The 22,159-nt window shown below is 48.0% G+C and overlaps 1 protein-coding gene across 2 annotated transcripts in view; it reads right to left on the reverse strand.

The window, feature by feature from the left end:
* LOC144487483 (kinetochore protein NDC80 homolog) overlaps positions 1-21,138 on the reverse strand; it is a 31,733-nt gene extending 10,595 nt beyond the window's left edge. The window contains exons 1-4 of one of the 2 annotated variants that reach the window (XM_078205576.1): positions 21,036-21,138; positions 18,834-18,933; positions 3,005-3,067; positions 2,076-2,202 (exon numbers count right to left, since the gene is read on the reverse strand). In XM_078205576.1, coding sequence (XP_078061702.1) covers positions 2,076-2,202; positions 3,005-3,067; positions 18,834-18,919 — 276 coding nt within the window. In that variant the 5' untranslated portion in view covers positions 18,920-18,933; positions 21,036-21,138. Of the gene's footprint in view, positions 1-2,075; positions 2,203-3,004; positions 3,068-18,833; positions 18,934-21,003 lie in introns of both variants that reach the window. The other variant, XM_078205577.1, reaches the window with a different exon arrangement.
* Positions 21,139-22,159: the final 1,021 nt, after the last annotated feature.

Consider the following 22,159-nt stretch of genomic DNA (forward strand, 5'->3'; position numbering starts at 1 on the left):
CAGAGTCAGTGCTCAGGATATTAATGAGTCCAGTATCAGAGATTTGTGCAACATCTAGTGATATTAAGGGCTGAATTTTACACTCCTCCCAAGGCTGGAGGGGGGGAATCATAAAGGCCATTTAAGGCTCTTATCCCACCAGCTTCAATTTTTAGGCTCGCGGGAGCAGTTAGGTAAGAAACTCAAAAGAAAATCACTTTTTCCCATCCTGGACCAAAGGGCATTTTCACTCAGAGTTGAACAAAGAACAAAGAAAATTACAGCACAGGAACGGGTCCTTCAGCCCTCCAAGCCTGCACCGACCATGCTGCCCGACTGAACCAAAACCCCCGACTCTTCCGGGGACCACATCCCTCCATTACCATCCTATTGTCCATTACCATCCTATTAAAACTCACTACTGTATCTGCTTCCACTACCTCCCCCGCAGAGTTCCAGGCACCCACCACCCTCTGTGTAAAAAATCTGCCTCGTACATCTCCTTTAAACCTTGCCCCTCGCACCTTAAACCTGTGCCCCCTAGTAATTGACTCTTCCACCCTTGGAAAAAGCTTCTGACGATTCACTCTGTCCATGCTTCTCATAATCTTGCAGACGTCTATCAGGTCGCCCCCTCAACCTCTGTTGTTCCAGTGAGAACAAACCAAGTTTCTCCAACCTCTCCTCATAGCTAATGCCCTCCATACCAGGTAACATCCTGGTAGATCTTTTCTGTACCCTCTCCAAAGCCTCACCATCCTTCTGGTAGTTTGGCAACCAGAACTGAACACTATATTCCAAGTGCGGCCTAACTAAGGTTCTATAAAGCTGCAACATGACTTGCCAATTTTTAAACTCAATGCCCCGGCCGATGAAAGCAAGCATGCCATATGGCTTCTTGACTACCTTCTCCACCTGCGTTGCCACTTTCAGTGACCTGTGTATCTCTACACTCAGTATCTCTGCCTACTCTTAAGGGTTCTGCCATTTACTGTATATTTCCTATCTGTATTAGACCTTCCAAAATGCATTACCTCACATTTGTCCGGATTAAACGCCATCTGCCATCTCTCCGCCCAAGCCTCCAACCAATCTATATCCTGCTGTATCCTCTGATGGTCCTCGTCACTATCCCCAAATCTGCCAACCTTTGTGTCGTCCGCAAACTTACTAATCAAACCAGTACCCTTCCCTCCAGGATATTGGAATTCCACCACCCCTCCACCGAGCAGCATCATCCAGATGCCATGATTGCCCACCTCCCAAGCTCCCATAGCATCCCCTACCCTCTTGACCCGGGACTTACCTCTCCGACGGTCCCAGGACTTAGTCCCAGGCAGAGGGCTTGTCAAATGAACAATACATTCACGTACAGCTTATAAACAAGGCAGACTGAATTTGTACCTGCATTTATCTCAAAGTATTTCTTGTTCCACCATTGGAAGAATTGGAGAACTGCAGAACACATGCAAAATGCAGGTTTTCCAGTTTGGATTACCAGGTCCTATTACTACACCCATTGCTTTTGTACCATTAGAATTGCTACAGTGCAGAAGGAGGCCATTTGGCCTATCAAACCTGTGCCACCCCACGAGGTTTGACCAAAGTCATTCAGGCTATTCATGAGAATGACAAACGTCACCATTTGAGAGATTATCCAAAATTGGCTCAAAATGTGCAGTAATATCCACATGAGCACACCTATATATACCATTGCCCACTCCTCTAACCGATCACTGAACCACAATGGCACAGTGGTTAGCACTGCTGCCTTACAGCACCAGGGAGCCGGGTTCGATTCCGGCCTTGGGTGACTGTGTGCTCGTTCTCCCTGTGTGCATGGCTTTCCTCCAGGTGCCTCAGTTTCTTCCCACACTGCAAAGATGTTCAAGTTAGGTGGATTGGCCATGCTAAATTGTCCCTTGGTGTCCGAAGATGCGTAGGTTAGAGGGATTAGCAGGATAAATGCGATGGAGCATGGGGTGGACTTAGCTGGGATGCTCTGATGGAGAGTCGGTGCAGATTCAATTCGCCAAGTGGCCTTCTTCTGCACTGGAGGGATTCTATCTAATTATACTGGCTAAAAGTGAAAATACCTCACAAAGCTGCCGAATGCACTGTTGTACAAAAGCCTTATCGTGAAGCGGTCTAGGATCCTTTATCTTTTCCGTGCCTCCACATGCTCCGTATGGATTTGCAGAAAATGTTCCAATGCTACTTGTTCTACAATAAAAACACTCATATTTAGAACAAATATTTTCAAATTGCTCAACCAATTGCTCAAAACCAAACAGGAGGGTAAGAAGCAACCCCCCCAAACAGCAATGTTATAATGACCAGGTAATCTGCTTGTGATATTGTGGGTGATACAGTTTCCTTGCCCCACATTAACCCTTGCTATGCCAACATCATTCTATTGCAGGCACCGATGCAAGGTACTTAGCAAAAGCGGCAATGAAGACACAAGGCTAAACTTTTTCACATAGCAAGTGGTTAAGATCTGCAATGCGCTGCCTAATCGCGAGGAGGCGGCAGGTTAAATTGAGGCATTCAAGAGGGAATTGGATTATTATTGAAAAGTAAGAAAGTTTAGGGTTGGAGGTTTCTATGGTTCTATGTGGGACTAGGCAAAAAATGGTTCGGCACAGACAAGAAGGGCCAAAAGGCCTGTTTCTAAGCTGTAATTTTCTATGGTTCGATGGAAGAAAGCAGCAAAATGACAGTGGACGAATTGCTCAGAGAGCAGACGCAGACACGATGGGCCTGATATACTCCTCCTGTGCAATAACAATTCTGCGATTCAGAAGAGATGTGACTTCTTCATATCTATAAGTAACTCAAGTCCAACTATGCCTGAGAATAAAGCAGCACTTGGAAGAATTTGATTGTAATAATCTGTTGTATTGAATTACACAGAACTGAATGGAGCCTGTGAAGGGCAAGGGCATGCAGGGAAAAAAGAAACCAAATAGAACATAATCTTGAAAAACACTCTCATGGAGAGGAAGTTAAATGCTGACATTACCTTCTTCCAAAGAAGCTGGTTCTTCTCTCAGAGGTTCCTGAACGAAATCGTGTGCTTGACACACTGAGAACAGAAAGTTTAGCAAAAGATAAATCCGTTTGCAAACATTTAAAAAAATAATGTCTCCTCCCTTCCGGAATCACAATCATTTGCCACCCCCCAGCCTTCGCATTCAAAGGATCATCCTCCACTATTTCTGCCACCTCAACTAAGATGCCACCAAATACATCTGTCCCATCCTTCCCATCAGCATTCCCTCCATGACACCTTAGTCCACACCTCTATCACCCCCCACACCTCACCCTCTTCCCAGAGCATGTTCCCACACAATTGCAGGAAGTGTAACACCTGCCCCTTTACACCTTTGCCTCTCACTGCCCAATTCTTTCAGCTGTCTCCTCTACAATGGGTAGACTAAACAGACTAGGTGATCACCTTGTGGAACATCTGGGCTCTGGTGCAAACATGACCCCGGTCTTCTGGTCGCTTGCCATTTCAATTCACTATCATTGTGGAGAAGTCCCACCTTCATATTGAAGGTACCCTCCATCGTACTGTGTGGCACCAGCACTGTGCTAAAGACCTCAAAGAGATTTAGCAGCTTAAAATCGGGCAACCATGAAGTGCTATAGACCATCAGCAGCAGCAGAATTGCACTCAACCAGAATCTGTAACCTCATGGAACAGCATATCTACCACTCTACCATTACCTCATGGAACAGCATATCTACCACTCTACCATTACCACCAAACCAGAGGATCAACCCGAATTTAATTTAGAGTCCAGGAGGGCATGCTAGGAGTAACACTAGACATACCAAAAAAATGAGATGTCAACAGGACTACTTGTGTGCCAAACAGCAGAAGCAACAAGGAACAGACTGAGCGAAGTGATCCCACAACCAACAGATCAGATCTAAGCTCTGCAGTCCTGCCACATCCAGTTGTCAATGATGGTGGACAATTAAACAACTCACTGGAGGAGGGTTTCCACAAATATCCCCTGGAGCCCAGTACATCAGTGCAAAAGATAAGGTTGAAGCATTCGCAACAATCTTCAGCCAGAAGTGTCAAGTGGATGATCCATCGCAGCCTCCTCTTGTGGTCCCAGCATCACAGATATCAGTCTTCAGCCAATTCGATTCATCCCACAAGCAATGGTGTTGGATACTGCAAAGGCCACGGGCCCTGACAATGTTCATACAATAGTACTAAAGCCTTGTGCTCCAGCACTGGCTGTGCCTCTAGCCAAGCTGTTCCAGTAAAACTGCATCATGGCATCTACCCAGCAATGTGGAAAATTACTTACATAGGTCCTGTACTCAAAAAGCAGGACAAATCCAACCTAGCAAATTAGCAGCCTACTCTCCATCATCCAGAGAATCCAAAGAGCTTCTACAAATACATAAAGGGCAAAAGAGTAACAAGTGAGAGAGTCGGGCCTCTTAAGGATCAACAAAGTCATCTATGTGCGGATCCACAAGAGATGGGTGAGATCCTAAATGAATATTTCTCATCAGTGTTTACTGTTGAGAAAAGCATGAATGTTAGGGAACTTGGGGAAATAAATAGTGATGTCTTGAGGAGTGTACATATTACAGAGGTGGTGATGCTGGAAGTCTTAAAGCGCACCAAGTTAGATAAATCTGCGGGACCTGATGAGGTATATCCGAGGGCGTTTGGGAGGCTAGGGAGGAAATTGCGGGTCCCCTAGCCGAGATATTTGAATCATCGATAGTCACAGGTGAGGTGCCTGAAGATTGGAGTGTGGCAAATGTTGTGCCTTTGTTTAAAAAGGGCTGCAGGGAAAAGCCTGGGAACTACAGGCCAGTGAGCCTCACATCTGTGGCGGGTAAATTGTTGGAAGGTATTTTGAGAGACAGGATCTACAGGCATTTAGAGATGCAAGAACTGATTAGGGACAGTCAGCATGGCTTTGCGAGTGGAAAATCATGTCTCACAAATTTAATTGAGTTTTTTGAAGGGGTCACCAAGAAGGTAGATGAGGGCAGTGCAGTTGATGTTGTCTACATGGACTTTAGCAAGGCCTTTGACCAGGTTCCGCATGGTAGGTTGTTGCATGAAGTTGAATCTCTCGGGATCCAGGGGAGGTATCTAAATGGATACAAAATTGGCTTTTTGACAGAAGAAGAAGTTTAACAACACCAGGTTAAAGTCCAACAGGTTTATTTGGTAGCAAAAGCCACATTTTTGACAGAAGCCAGAGGGTGGTTGTAGAGAGTTGTCTTTCAAACTGGAGGCCTGTGACCAGCGGTGAGCCTCAGGGATCACTGCTGGGCCCACTGTTATTTGTCATTTATATTAATGATTTGGATGAGAATATAGGAGGCATGGTTAGTAAGTTTGCAGATGACACCAAGATTGGTGGCATGGTGGACTGTGAGGAAGGTTATCTCCAATTGCAGCGGGATCATGATCAATTGGGCCAGTGGGCTGACGAATGGCAGATGGAGTTTAATTTAGACAAATGCGAGGTAATGCATTTTGGTAGATTGAACCAGGACAGGACTTACTCAGTTAATGGTAGGGCGTTGGGGAGAGTTACGGAACAAGGAGATCGACATGTTCATAGCTCCTTGAAAGTGGAGTCACAGGTGGACAGAGTAGTGAAGAAGGCATTCGGCATGCTTGGTTTCATCGGTCAAAACATTGAATACAGGAGTTGAGACGTCTTGTTAAAGTTGTACAAGACATTGGTACGGCCACACTTGGAATACTGTGTGCAATTCTGGTCACCCTATTATAGAAAGGATATTATTAAACTAGAAAGAGTGCAGAAAAGATTTACTAGGATGCTACTGGGACTTGATGGATTGAGTTATAAGGAGAGGCTGAATAGACTGGGACTATTTTGTCTGGAGCGTAGGAGGCTGAGGGGTGACCTTACAGAGGTCTATAAAATAATGAGGGGCATAGACAAGGTAGATCGTCAATATCTTTTCCAAAAGGTAGGGGAGTCTAAAACTAGAGGGCATAGGTTTAAAGTGAGAGGGGGAGAGATACAAAAGTGTCCAGAGGGGCAATTTCTTCACAGAGGACGGTGAGTGTCTGGAACAAGCTGGCAGAGGAAGTAGTAGAGGCGGGAACAATTTTATCTTTTAAAAAGCATTTAGATAATTACATGGGTACGATGGGTATAGAGGGATATGGGCCAAATACGGGCAATTGGGATTAGCTTTGGGGTTTTAAAAAAAATAAGGGCGGCATGGACAAAGAACAAAGAACAGTACAGCACAAGAAACAGGCCCTTCAGCCCTCCAAGCCTGTGCCGCTCCTTGGTCCAACTAGACCAATCGTTTGTATCCCGCCATTCCCAGGCTGCTCATGTGACTATCCAGGTAAGTCTTAAACGATGTCAGCGTGTCTGCCTCCACCACCCTACTTGGCAGCGCATTCCAGGCCCCCACCACCCTCTGTGTAAAAAACATCCCTCTAATATCCGAGTTATACTTCGTCCCTCTCACCTTGAGCCCGTGACCCCTCGTGATCGTCACTTCTGATCTGGGAAAAAGCTTCCCACCGTTCACCCCATCTATCCCCTTCATAATCTTGTACACCTCTATTAGATCTCCCCTCATTCTCCGTCTTTCCAGGGAGAACAACCCCAGTTTACCCAATCTCTCCTCATAGCTAAGACCCTCCATACCAGGCAACATCCTGGTAAACCTTCTCTGCACTCTCTCTAACGCCTCTACGTCCTTCTGGTAGTGCGGCGACCAGATCTGGACGCAGTACTCCAAATGTGGCCTAACCAGCGTTCTATACAGCTGCATCATCAGACTCCAACTTTTATACTCTATACCTGTCCTATAAAGGCAAGCATACCATATGCCTTCTTCACCACCTTCTCCACCTGTGTTGCCACCTTCAAGGATTTGTGGACTTGCACACCTAGGTCCCTCTGTGTTGCTATACTCTTCATGGCTCAGCCGTTTATTGTATAACTCCTCCCTACATTATTTCTTCCAAAATGCATCACTTCGCATTTATCTGGATTAAATTCCATCTGCCACCTCTCCGCCCAATTTTCCAGCCTATCTGTATCTTGCTGTATTGCCCGACAATGCTCATCGCTATCCGCAAGTCCAGCCATCTTCGTGTCATCCGCAAACTTGCTAATAACACCAGTTACACCTTCTTCCAAATCATTTATATACATCACAAATAGCAGCGGTCCCAGTACAGAGCCCTGCGGAACACCACTGGTCATAGACCTCCAGCCGGAAAAAGACCCTTCGACCGCTACCCTCTGTCTCCTGTGGCCAAGATGTGGAGATGCCGGCGTTGGACTGGGGTAAACACAGTGAGAAGTTTAACACCACCAGGTTAAAGTCCAACAGGTTTATTTGGTAGCAAAAGCCACACAAGCTCTCCTTCACACAAGCCCACACAAGGGGCTTGGAGCTCCGAAAGCTTGTGTGGCTTTTGCTACCAAATAAACTTGTTGGACTTTAACCTGGTGTTGTTAAACTTCTTCCTACGGCCAAGCCAGTTCTCCACCCATCCAGCCACTTCTTGTATCCCATGAGCCTTAACCTTTTTAACCAACCTGTCATGTGGGACTTTGTCAAATGCCTTACTGAAATCCATATAGACGACATCCACGGTCCTTCCTTCGTCAACCGTTTTTGTCACGTCCTCAAAAAACTCCACCAAATTTGTAAGGCACGACCTCCCTCTTACAAAACCATGCTGGCTGTCACTAATGAGATTGTTCTGTTCTAAATGCACACACATCCTGTCTCTAAGAATCCTCTCCAACAACTTCCCTACCACGGACATCAAGCTCACCGGCCTATAATTACCCGGGTTATCCCTGCTACCCTTCTTAAACAACGGGACCACATTCGCTATCCTCCAATCCTCAGGGACCTCACCTGTGTCCAAAGAAGCAACAAAGATTTCCGTCAGAGACCCAGCAATTTCATCTCTTGTCTCCCTGAGCAGTCGAGGATCAGGCCCTGGGGCTTTGTCAGTTTTAATGTTCCCTAAAAAACCTAACACTTCCTCCCTTGTAATGGAGATTCTCTCTAACGGATCAAATCCTCCCTCCGAGACACTCCCGGTTAACACGTCCCTCTCCTTCGTGAATACCGATGCAAAGTATTCATTTAGGATCTCCCCTATTCCCTTGGGTTCTAAGCATAATTCCCCTCCTTTGTCCTTGAGAGGTCCAATTTTCTCCCCGACAACTCTTTTGTTCCTAACGTATGAATAGAATGCCTTTGGATTCTCTTTAATCCTGCCTGCCAAGAACATCTCGTGACCTCTTTTTGCCCTTCTAACTCCCCGTTTGAGTTCTTTCCTACTCTCTCTGTATTCCTCCAGAGCTCCATCTGTTTTCTGTTGCCTGGACTTAACGTACACCTCCCTTTTCATTTTAATCAAATCCTCAATTTCCCTGGTTATCCACGGCTCTCGAATCCTACCTTTCCTATCTTTCCTTTTTACAGGCACATGCCTATCCTGCAGCCTTATCAATTGTTCCTTAAAAGTCTCCCACATGCCAGACGTGGACTTACCCCCGAACAGCCTCTCCCAATCAACGGCCACCAATTCCTGCCTAATCCGGCTATAGTTAGCCTTCCCCAATTTAGCACCCTGCCCGTAGGACAGCACTCATCCTTGTCCATTACTATCCTAAAGTTAACAGAGTTGTGGTCACTATTTGCCACATGCTCCCCTACCGAACCTTTGACGACCTGACCGGGCTCATTTCCCAGAACTAGGTCCAGTATAGTCCCCTCTCTAGTCGGGCTATCTACATACTGTTGCAAAGAACCTTCCAGTATGCATTTTACAAATTCCTCCCCGTCCGGAACCCCAGCTCTAAGCACTTTCCAGTCTATACCAGGGAAATTAAAGTCCCCCACTACAACAAACCTATTTTTTCTGCACATATCCAGAATCTCCTGACATATCCTTTTCTCCACTTCCCGTGGGCTGTTGGGTGGTCTGTAGTACACCCCCAGCATAGTGACTGCACCCTTCCTGTTTCTGAGTTCCACCCACAGTGACTTAGAAATCATAGAAACCCTACAGTGCAGAAACAGGCCATTCGGCCCATCAAGTCTGCACCAACCACAATCCCACCCAGGCCCTACTCCCATATCCCTACACATTTACCCGCTAATCCCTCTAACCTACGCATCTCAGGACACCAAGGGGCAATTTTAGCATGGCCATTCAACCTAACCCGCACATCTTTGGACTGTGGGAGGAAACCTGAGCACCCAGAGGAAACCCACGCAGACACGAGGAGAATGTGCAAACTCCACACAGACAGTGACGCAAGCCGGGAATCGAACCCAGGTCCCTGGAGCTGTGAAGTAGCAGTGCTAACCACTGTGCTACCGTGCTGACTTAGTACATGACCCCTCTAAGTTGTCTACCCTCTGCACCGCAGTAATATGCTCCCTAACTAACATCGCTACTCCCCCACCTTTTCTAGCCCCTCCTCTGTCTCGCCTAAAACACGTATACCCCGGAATATTCAGCTACCAATCCTGTCCTTCTTTTAACCAAGTCTCCGTCACCGCAACCACATCCAAATTCCGCGTCAGCATTAAGGCCCTAAGTTCGTCTGTCTTACCCGTTACGCTCCTCGCATTGAAGCAGATGCACTCCGGACCTCCAGGCTCACTCAGGTCATCCTCCTCCAGAGTGCTCCTCTTCTTAGCTAGCCTTGCCCTGGCCCCCAGCTCATCCCCAGCCTCAGTACTTACCGACCTACTGTTTTGTTCCCCACCCCCCTGCCACACGAGTTTAAATCCTGCCGAAACACTCTCGCAAAACTCCCTGCCAGGATATTTGCTCCCTTCCAGTTAAGGTGTAACCCATCCTTTCTGTACCGTTGCCACCCTGACTTGAAGACTTCCCAGTTATCTATGAATTCAAAACCCTCCCTCTTGCACCAGTCCTTTAGCCATGCGTTCAACTGTAGAATCTCCCTGTTCCTAGCCTCACTTGCACGAGACACCGGGAGCAGTCCAGAGATTGCTACCCTGGAGGCCTTACTTTTTAGCCTAGCACCCATCTCCCTGAATTTCTCTCGTATGACCCCCCTGCTCTTCCTACCTACATCATTTTCACCAATGTGTATAATTACGTCCGTTTGACTACCTTCCTTTTTTAATATGCTTCCTACCCTCTCGGAGACATCCAGTACCCCGGCACCAGGGAGGCAGACTACCATCCTGGATTCTCGTTCGCTCCCACAGAACCGCCTGTCCGTGCCTCTAACCATCGCGTCTCCCACCACTATCGCTCTCCTAAACCCCTTCTTTCCCTTCCGGACCCCTGAGCCTGTCTCCGTGCAGGCGATCTGGTCCTCGTGGCTTACCCCTGGAGGGTCATCCCCCTCCACAGAATCCAAAACAATATACCTATTTTGGAGGGGGACAACCACAGGGGATCCCTCCACAGACTGCTCACTCCCTTCCCTTATCCCATCTGTTGCCCATCCCTTTCTTTTATGGGAGACTGCCACTGGGGTACTTTCTGGCACATCACCCTTCTGACTATTACCCCTCCTAACTGTGACCCACGTGTCTTCCTTCCGAGACCTTGGTGTCACTCCCTGCTTATAACTTCTATCTAATAATCTCTCATGTTCCCTAACTAAACTGAGGTCATCGAGCCGCAGCTTCAGCTCCCTTACACGATCCCTCAGGAGTTGCAGTTCTGGCACAGATATGGACCTCTGGGAGTCAAGTCGCCTCCAGGAACTCCCACATCTCACACAGAATGCAGTATACTGGCCTTCCACTCATACTTGCCATTTCCTTTTTAGTTTTTGGAAGATCAAAAAAGGGGGGGAAACAGAAGAAAAACAAACAACCTTCCTCTCCTCCGCCGAAGCCCTGTGAGCCAAAGCCCTTACAGCTCTCACTCTGCTCCCTGCTCACTCCACTGCCCGCTCCCGACGCTGCCCGCTCAAAAGTGCAGCCTGCTTTTAAACCCTCCAAAAACCTTCCCAGGCTTCTCCTGGGCCTACTTCCAGTTTTGGAAAAAAGCTCCGATTTTTAACACAAAATTAACTGAAAAATAAATAAATAAATCAAATGCAGAAGTTGGGCCGAAGGGCCTGTTTCCATGCTGTAAACCTCTATGACTCTATGAGTAAAGTGATTGAAGGGGTTGTCAACAGTACTATCAAACAGCACCACTCAGTGGTGAGGTGAGAGTGACTACCCTCGACATCAAGGCAGCATCTGACTGAGTATGGCATCAAGAACCTCTAACAAAACTGGGATCAATGGGGGTCGGGGGGGGCTCTGTGCTGGTTGGAGTTATACCTGGAACACAAGATGGTTGTGGCGATTGGAGGTCAACCATCTCTACTCCAGGACATCATTGCAGGAGTTCCTCAGGGTAGTGTCCTCACCACAATCATCTTTAGCTGCTTCATCAATTACTTTCCACCCATCAGAAGGAGATGTTCGCTGATGATTGCATAATGTTCAGAATCATCATGACTCCTCAGATACTGAAGCAATCCATGTCCAAATGCAGCAAGACCTGGACAATATCCCAGGCTGGACTGACGAAAGGTAAATAACATTTGCGCCACACAGGGGCCAGACAACGACCAACTCCAACAAGAAAGAATCTAACCATCATGCCTTGACATTACCATCGCGGAATCCTCCACCATCAACATCCTGGGAGTTATTGTTGACCAGAAATTGAACTGGGCTAGCCAGATAAATACTGTGGCTACCAGAGCAGGTCAAATGCTAGGAATCCTGCAGCAAGTAACTCCCCTCCTGAATCCTCAAACAGTCCACCATCTAAAAGACAAAGTCATGAGTGTAATGGAATGCTCTCCATTTGCCTGGGTAAGTGCAGCTCCAATAGCACTTAAGCAGCTTGACACCATCCAGGACATAGCAGCCCACTTAATTCAAACATTCAATTCCTCCACCACTGACACATAGTGGCAGCTGCGATGCACTGCAGGAACACACCAAGGCAGCATTTCCCAAACCCACGACCAATATCAACTAGAAGGACAAGAGCAACAGATACCTGGGAAGAACACCACCTGCAGGTTTTCCTCCAAGATGCTTACTTAGAAGTATATCACAGTTCCTTCACTGTCACTGGGTCAAAATTCCTGGAGCTCTCTCTCTACCAGCATTGTGGGTGTATCTACACCTCAAGGACTGCAGCAGCTTAAGGCACCTTCAAGGGCAACTGGGAGAGGCAATAAATGCTCGTTTAGCCAGTGATGCTCACATCCCATAAAATAAATTAAAAAATAAAACATTCCTGTCCTCTGCCTCCTGCAATGTTCTGGTGAAGCCCGAAGCAAGCTGGAGGAAGAGCACCACATTTTCTGATTCGGCATTTTACAGCCCTGGACTCAACAATAAGCTCAAATTCATCACAGCTCTGTCTCCCATTTTTGCCGAGTACATTCTGCTCAATAGCACGGTCGACATCAGTTTGCTGATGATCAAGAGTAGACTCGATAATAGGCCAGAAAGTAGACGAGCCTTTGGAAAGGGTACAGAAAACGTTTTACCAGGATGTTGCCTGATTTGGAGGGTATTAGCTATGAGCAGACATTGGACAACCTTGGTTTGTTTTCATTTGAACGTCAGGGACTGAGGGGGGACAAACGAAGAAAAGTACAGCACAGGAACAGGCCCTTTGGCCCAAGTCTATGCCAATCATGGTAAACCAAAGAAAAACCTTCTGCCCTTACTCAGTCCGTATCCCTCTATTTCTTCCTTATTAATGTACCCATCCAGCTGCCTCCTCTTAATGTTGCTTCCACCAACTTCTCCAGGTACCCACCACATTCAGTGAGAAAACCTTCCTCCGCACATCTCCCTTAAACTTTCCCCATCTCACCTTGAACCTGTGCCCCTGTAATTAACGTTTCCACCCTTCGGAAAAAGCTCAACTATCCACCCTGCCAATGCCTCTCAACCTTGTAGACCTCTATCAGGGCTCCCCCCAGCCTCCATCTTTACAGTGAAAACAATTCCAGTTTATTTAACCTCTTCTCATAGTCAACACCCTCGAGACCAGGCAAAATCCTGGTGGACCTTCTTTGCACTCTCTCCAAAGTTTCCGCGTCCTTCTGGTAGTGTGGTGACCTGAACTGCATACAGTACTCCAAATGCAGCCTAACCAAGTTTTTAAAAAGTTGCAACATGATTTCCCAATTCTTGTACTCAATAGACCAAATAGAAGTTTACAAAATTATGAGGGGCATGGATAAGATGGATAGTCGGAATCTTTTTCCCAGGGTAGAAACGGCATTACCAAGGGATACAGTTTGAAGGTAAAAGGGGAAAAAGTTTAAAGGAGATGCAAGAGGCAAGTTTTCTTTTACAGAGGGTGGCAAGTGCCTGGAATGTGCTGCCAGAGGAGGTGGCAGAAGCCGATACAATAGCAACGTTTAAGAGGCATCTTGACAGGCAAATGAATAGGCAGAGAATAGAGGGACATGGACACTGTAGGGGTAAAAGGTCTTTAGAAAGGCATCACCTGTCAGTGCAGGGTTGGTGGACCGAAGGGCCTGTTTTTGTGCTGTACTGTTCTGTTTTTTGACTGATGAAGCAAAAATTGGCTGTGTCAGATTTGTCCTTTTTCTGGACAATGTCATAGAGGCTTACAGCATGGAAACAGGCCCTTCGGCCCAACTTGTCCATGCCACCTTTTTTTTTAAAACCCCTAAGCTAATCCCAATTACCCGCTTTTGGCCCATATCCCTCTATACCCATCTTATCCATGTAACTATCTAAATGCTTTTTAAAAGACAAAATTGTACCCGCCTCTACTACTACCTCTGGCACCTTGTTCCAGACACTCACCACCCTCTGAGAAAAAATTGCCCCTCTGGGCACTTTTGTATCTCTCCCCTCACCTTAAACCTATGCCCTCTAGTTTTAGACTCCCCTACCTTTGGGAAAAGATATTAACTAAGCTGATCTGTGTCCTTCATTATTTTATAGACCTCTATGAGATCACCCCTCAGCCTCCTATGCTCCAGAGAAAAAAGTCCCAGTCGATTCAGCCTCTCCTTATAACTCAAAGCATCAAGTCCCAGTAGCAGCCTGGTAAATCTTTTCTGTACTCTTTCTAGTTTAATAATATCCTTTCTATAATAGGGTGACCAGAACTGCACACAGTATTCCAAGTGTGGCCTTACCAATGTCTTGTACAACTTCAACAAGACATCCCAACTCCTGTATTCAATGTTTTGACCGATGAAACCAAACATGCCGAATGCCTTCTTCACCACTCTGTCCACCTGTGACTCCACTTTCAAAGGAGCTATGAACATGTACCCCTAGACCTCTCTGTTATGTCACTCTCCCCACGCCCTACATTAACTGAGTAAGTCCTGCCCTGGTTCAATCTACCAAAATGCATCACCTCGCATTTATCTAAATTAAACTCCACCTGCCATTCGTCAGTCCACTGGCCCAATTGATCAAGATCCCGTTGCAATCAGAGATAACTTTCTTCACTGTCCGCTATGCCACCAATCTTGGTGTCATCTGCAAACTTACTAACCATGCCTCCTATATTCTCATCCAAATCATTAATATAAATGACAAATAACAGTGGGCCCAGCAGTGATCCCTGAGGCACACCGCTGGTCACAGACCTCCAGTTTGAAAAACAACTCTCTACAACCACCCTCTGGCTTCTGTCAAAAAGCCAATTTTGTATCCATTTAGATACCTCACCCTGGATCCCATGAGATTTAACCTTATGCAACAACCTACCATGTGGTATCTTGTCAAAGGCCTTGCTAAAGTCCATGTAGACAACATCAACTGCACTGCCCTCATCTATCTTCTTGGTTACCCCTTCAAAAACTCAATCAAATTTGAGAGACATGATTTTCCACTCACAAAGCCATGCTGACTGTCGCTAATCAGTCCTTGTATCTCTAAATGCCTATAGATCCTGTCTTTCAATATACCTGGCGAATTTTCCACAGAGCGGTGTAAATTCCGGTCTTGCAGTTGGCAAAGGACACAATTAGTTCTGGAGCACAATTCTTCAATGCCATTGGTAGAATCTTGTTCAGGCACATAACCTTTGCAGTGTTCTGGGCCAGCATTTGCTGTCCACCCTAATTATCCTTGAAGTGAGTGGCTTGCTAGGCCATTTCAGAGAGCAATGAAGAGTCAACCACATTGCTAAGATTCTGGAGTCACATGCAGACCAGACCAGTAAAAATGGCAGATTTCCTTCATTAACAGACATTCATTCAACATGATCATGGTTGATCATCTCAATTCCCATTTTCTCCCCATACCCCTTGATGCCTTTAAAATCTAAAAAAATCTCTTTCTTGAATACATTGTGATTTGGTCTCCACAGCTTTCGATTAGTGAACCAGATGGCTATTTACGACAATGGTGTCATGATCATCGTTGGACTTTTAATTCCAGACTTTTTTTAATTCAATTTAAATTTACCACCTGCCCTGGTGGGATTTGAATCTCCAATGGAATTGAGAGTCCCCAAAACATTACTCTGGGTCTGAGTTACCAGTCCAGATACTGCTCCTTTCATGCTCTCCTTCACTCACCACCTCAAATTGCCTTGAGACAAAGCATCCCGAGGCCTTGTTCATTGTGGCCGGGGACTTCAATCAGGCCAAGCTCAAGAGCTACCAAGATACCACCAATATGTTTCCTGTTCCACCAGAGGCCCAATTATACCAGACCACTGCTACAGAAATATCAAACATGCCTCCCACTCTATTGCCCACACAGACTTTGGTAAATCAGGCCACAAGGCTGTGCTCCTGCTCCCAGGCAAAAACAAAAACAGGAGAATCCATCAAAGAAAGTCGTGCGATGTTAGTCTGAGGAATCGGATGATCTCCTACGGGACTGCTTAGAGTTAGTAGACTGGTCAGTATTTTAAAACTCTGCAACCAGCCTGAACGGGTACGCCACAACAGTAACTGACCTCATTAGTAAGTATGTAGAAGACTATGCCAAAGAAGCAAATCCACATGTTTCCCAACCAGAAACCATGGGTGAACACCACTGCCTGCTGAAGCCCAGGTCTGAGATGTTCAAGTCAGGCTGACCTATACAAAGAACGTAAGAAGTCTCACAACACCAGGTTAAAGTCCAACAGGTTTATTTGGTAGCAAAAACCACTAGCTTTCGGAGCACTGCTCCTTCGTCAGGTAAGTGGGAGTTCTGTCCACAAACAGGGCATATAAAGACACAGTCCCCAGTCCAACGCCAGCATCTCCACATCTATACAAAGAAGCCAGATATAATCTACAAAGATGTCAAAAGACAGTTCTGGACCAAGCTATAATCCCAGACTAGCCACATGGACTCCAACGACACGGTAGCACAGTGGTTAGCACTGCTGCTTCACAGCTCCAGAGACCTGGGTTCGATTCGCGGCTTGGGTCACTGTCTGTGTGGAGTTTGCACATTCTCCTCGTGTCTGTGTGGGTTTCCTCCGGGTGCTCCGGTTTCCTCCCACAGTCCAAAGATCTGCTGGTTAGGTTGATTGGCCATGCTAAAATTGCCCTTCGTGTCCTGAGATGCATAGGTTAGAGGGATTATTGGGTAAATATGTAGGGATATGGGGGTAGGGCCTGGGTGGGATTGTAGTCGGTGCAGACTCGATGGGCCGAATGGCCTCTTTCTGTGCTGTAGGGTTTCCATGTCTATGTTTGACAATGGCAAGGTCTGCAAGACATAACAGGCTACAAGATGAAGGCAGATAAAATCACCGGCTCCAATGCACCCCTCCCTGATGAGCTCAATGTATTCTATGCCTGTTTTGAGCAAGTGGTCAGCGAGAGCACGTCCTCCACCCCGAATGGACCTGACTCCGAGGTCACCATTGCAGACATCAGAGCAGCCTTCTCAAAAGTCAACCCACAGAAAGCAACTGGCCCGCATGGGGTACCCGGACGAGCAGTCAGATCCTGCGCGGGCCAGTTGGCGGGGTATTCGCAGACATCTTCATCCTCTCTTTACATTAACCTGAGGTCCCTATCTGCTTCAAGAGGACGACCATCATCCCAGTACCAAAGAAAAGCCAGACACTGTGCCTTAATGACTATCATCCGGTGGCTCTGACATCCATCATCATGAAGTGCTTTAAAATGTTAGTTATGGCACGAATCAATTCTGGCATCCCAGATCGCCTGGATCCACTGCAGTTGACCTGCCGCTGCAACAGGTCTACAGCAGACGCCATCTCCCTGGCCCTACATTCAACCCTTGAACACCTAGATCAGACTCCCATTCATAGACTACAGCTTAGCCTTTAACACCATTATTCCTACGAGACTCATCCCCAAACTTCGTGGCCTGGGGCTCGGCTCCTCCCTCTGCAACTGGATCCCGAACTTCCTAACCCACAGTCCGCAATCAGTAAGGATAGGCAACAACAACTGCTCCACAATCATCGTCAACACCGGTGCTCCGCAAAGTCGGTGTTCTCAGCCCCTTACTATACTCCTTAAACACCTCTGACTATGTGGCCAAATTCCCCGCCAATATCATTTTCAAGTTTGCTGATGACACCACCATTGTGGGTCGGATCTCAAACAATGATGAGAAGGAGTACAGGAAAGAGATAGAGAATCTGTTGAATCTCTCCCTCAAAGTCAACAAAATGAAGGAGATAGTCAGTGACTTCAGGAAGCATAGTGGAGGGCGTGCCCGTCTACAACAATGGGTCGAAGTAGAAATGTTCGAGAGCTTCAAGTTTTTAGGTGTCCAGATTACCAACAACCTGTCCTGGTGCCCCCATGCCGACACTATAGTTAAGAAAGCCCACCAACGCCTCTCCTTTCTCAGAAGATTAAGCAAATTTGACATGTCCGCTACAACTCTTACCAACTTCCACTGAAACACCATGGAAAACATTCTTTCTGTCTGTATGACAGCTTGGTATGGCTCCTGCTCTGCCCAAGACCACAAGAAACTACAAACGGCCGTGAATGTAGCCCAATCCATCACACAAACCAGCCTCCCATTGATTGACTCTGTCTACACTTCCCACAGCCTCGAAAAAGCAGCCAGCATAATTAAGGACCCCACGCACCCCGGACATTCTCTCTTCCACCTTCTTCCATCAGGAAAAAGTTACAAAAGTCTGAAGACACGTGCCAACCGACTCAAAAACAGCTTCTTCTCTGCTGCTGTCAGACTTCTGAATGGAACTACCTTGCATTAAGTTGATCTTTCTCTACACCCTCGCTATAATGTATCACTACATTCTGCACTCTCTCCTTTCCTTCTCTATGTATGGTATATTGTCTGTTTAGCGCACGGGAAACAATACGTTTCACTGTATACTAATACATGCGACAATAATAAATCAAATCAAACCATGAACTGCAGGTCCCACAACCCTTGGCGATAATGATAGATCGGGGAATATGTCAGGTCATGAGGTTGCAGATTGCAGCAGTATACAATTATGCTGCTGATGGCCCACAGCACCTCATGGAAGCGCAGCTTGAGCTGCAAGATTTGTTCGTAATGTGCCACAAATCAAAATGGATCTTTACCGCTAGGCTACTGCCTCAAACGTCCCTCCTTCCAGCACATAAACTGCAGCAGTTTAAGGCGGCAGCTCATCACCATCTGGTCAACGTCATAAATACTGGCCTTGCCAGGAGAACCACATCCCAAGTAAGAATTTTAAAAAATTGAATGGCAGAACAAGTTGGAGGGGCGAAATGGTCTCCTCCTATACCTACTTATGTTCTCTTCCAATGTGGTGGTTTCCATCTGTAAAATTCACCTTGTACACCTATAGCAAAACAAGGTGTTGGACATACCTCTGAGGTGTTATCAGCCCATATCTGGTGGCCTCACTAATCCTGTGAGGCTGCAATGCTCTGTGGCTGTTGGAACTATGATTCATTTTGCTGCTTTGAACTGAAATATAAAGAATTTTCACTGTTAAACCCTAAACAAACTATGAAAGTTACTTTGCGTACAAACATACCGTGCTTCCTCACAATTCTGCCACTATGGGCAGCACAGTGGCTAGCACTGTTGCCTCACAGCACCAGGGACCCAGGTCACTGTCTGTGCAGCATTTGCACACTCTCCCCGTGTCTGCATGGGTTTCCTCCCAGTCTAAAGATGTGCAGGTTAGGTGAATTGGCTATGCTAAATTGCCCTAGTGTCAAGGGGGCTAGTTAGGTAAAATGCATGGGGTTATGGGGATAGAGCCTGGGTGGGATTGTGGTCAGTGCAGACTCGAAGGGCTAAATGGCTACTTCTGCACTGTAGATTCTATGATTCCATTAGGAGTGGTCTGAAAAACATGTGGTCAAATTACTATTTTTTACTACAACAGTACTTCTTTAACTGTAACATTACTAGTCGTTCTAGTCAGAATATGAAAGTCTAATTTGGAACAGTTGAAAAGTATAAATCGATATATAAATTATAAAATGTGTGGAATGTTGCAGAAATAGGTGCAGAGGATTTAGGAGCAGTAGGCCATTCTGCCCTTTGAGCCTGCTCTACCCGTTTGATCAATGATGGTTGTTGTGATTGTGGTTTAACTCCACTTTGCTGGCTGCCCCCATATCCGCCCCCACCGTCGCTGTGCAAACACCAAGCTCAGCCTGGAATCAGTTCCGTGACTCTGGCTGCACTGCTTTCATAGGAGAGAAATCCACAGAAAACACCATGACCGGCTGGGAGAGCTTTCCTCCTCTGCCCACTGACCGCCCCTGTCCCCATCCTCCCCGACCGAAATCATCTCCCCTGCCATGGCTACAGTCAGTGCTCCCTCTCCCCCTGCCTGACCCTGTCTCCCTCTCCCCCTGCCTGACCCTGTCTCCCTCTCCCCCTGCCTGACCCTGTCTCCCTCTCCCCCTGCCTGACCCTGTCTCCCTCTCCCCCTGCCTCACCCTGTCTCCCTCTCCCCCTGCCTCACCCTGTCTCCCTCTCCCCCTGCCTCACCCTGTCTCCCTCTCCCCCTGCCTCACCCTGTCTCCCTCTCCCCCTGCCTCACCCTGTCTCCCTCTCCCCCTGCCTCACCCTGTCTCCCTCTCCCCCTGCCTCACCCTGTCTCCCTCTCCCCCTGCCTCACCCTGTCTCCCTCTCCCCCTGCCTCACCCTGTCTCCCTCTCCCCCTGCCTCACCCTGTCTCCCTCTCCCCCTGCCTCACCCTGTCTCCCTCTCCCCCTGCCTCACCCTGTCTCCCTCTCCCCCTGCCTCACCCTGTCTCCCTCTCCCCCTGCCTCACCCTGTCTCCCTCTCCCCCTGCCTCACCCTGTCTCCCTCTCCCCCTGCCTCACCCTGTCTCCCTCTCCCCCTGCCTCACCCTGTCTCCCTCTCCCCCTGCCTCACCCTGTCTCCCTCTCCCCCTGCCTCACCCTGTCTCCCTCTCCCCCTGCCTCACCCTGTCTCCCTCTCCCCCTGCCTCACCCTGTCTCCCTCTCCCCCTGCCTCACCCTGTCTCCCTCTCCCCCTGCCTCACCCTGTCTCCCTCTCCCCCGCCTCACCCTGTCTCCCTCTCCCCCTGCCTCACCCTGTCTCCCTCTCCCCCTGCCTCACCCTGTCTCCCTCTCCCCCTGCCTGACCCTGTCTCCCTCTCCCCCTGCCTCACCCTGTCTCCCTCTCCCCCTGCCTCACCCTGTCTCCCTCTCCCCCTGCCTCACCCTGTCTCCCTCTGCCTCACCCTGTCTCCCTCTCCCCCTGTCTCCCTCTCCCGTGCCGCTGCCTCACCCTGTCTCCCTCTCCCCCTGCCTCACCCTGTCTCCCTCTCCCGTGCCGCTGCCTCTCCCGTGCCGCTGCCTCACCCTGTCTCCCTCTCCCGCTGCCACACCCTGTCTCCCTCTCCCGGTGCCGCTCCCTCTCCCGTGCCGCTGCCTCACCCTGTCTCCCTCTCCCGTGCCGCTGCCTCACCCTGTCTCCCTCTCCCGGTGCCGCTGCCTCACCCTGTCTCCCTCTCCCGGTGCCGCTCCCTCTCCCGTGCCGCTGCCTCACCCTGTCTCCCTCTCCCGGTGCCGCTGCCTCACCCTGTCTCCCTCTCCCGGTCTCCCTCGCTTTCTTTCTGCTTCACTCGGTGCTACTCTCGTTTGGATTTGGCGCCTGAAGCAGCATCAAAATAACGGTCACCGGAACCGGAAATACATCATCCACCAGGCCGCGTCAGTTGAGCGGAAATGATGTCATTTGCGGGCGCCTGGTACATGAGCTGCTGTGCCCTGGATGCCAATGGGGAATTGGAGGGGAGATGGAGGATAGTTAGGGAACACTGAGCAGTAAACATGGGATGCACGGTGCTTAGCATTGTTGCCTCACAGCGCCCGGGTCACTGCAAACTGCAGACACACATTCTCCCCGTGCTTGCGTCGGTTTCCTCCCACACTCCAAAGATAACGTTTTAAAGTTTATTTATTATTGTCACAAGTAGGCTTACATTAACACTTCAGTGAAGTTACTGTGGAAATCCCCAGGGTAGGTGGATTGGCTATGCTTAATTGCCCCTTAGTGTCAGGGAAATTAGCAGGGTAAATATGGGGTTACAGGGATGGGGTGGGATAGTTGTTGATGCAGGCTCGATGGGCCAAATTGCCTCCCTCTGCACTGTAGAGATGATGCTGTGATACTGACAAGGAGTACGGGGAGTGAGTGAGAAGGGAACATTCCGCAACATTGAACTGTTAAAGTTAAAAGTGAAAGTTTATTTATTAGCCACAAGTAAGGCTTACATTAACACTGCAATGAAGTTACTGTGAAATTCCCCTAGTTGCCACATTCCAGCGCCTATTCGGGTCAATGCACCTAACCAGCACATCCTTCAGTCTGTGGGAGGAAACCGGAGCATCCGGGGGAAACCCATGCAGACGTGGGGAGAACATGCAAACTCCACACAGACAGTGACCCAAACCAGGAATTGAACCTGGGTCCCTGACGATGTGAGGCAGCAGTGCTAACCACTGTGCCATCCAAAGTTCAAAACAACATGAAAAGAGAGTGAAAAAATGAGTTCAAAACAACATAAAAAGCTCAGCAAAATGATGGTCAAGTGATATGTGGAATTGACAGTGAACAGAGGGAGCTGGGATACAGGTGATCGGGCCGATTGAGATCCTGTGCAGTCTAAACAGGCACCTCGAGTACTAAAGCAAGGAAGTGC

This window comes from Mustelus asterias, unplaced genomic scaffold (genome assembly GCF_964213995.1).
Source record: "Mustelus asterias unplaced genomic scaffold, sMusAst1.hap1.1 HAP1_SCAFFOLD_834, whole genome shotgun sequence".
Taxonomy (NCBI): domain Eukaryota; kingdom Metazoa; phylum Chordata; class Chondrichthyes; order Carcharhiniformes; family Triakidae; genus Mustelus; species Mustelus asterias.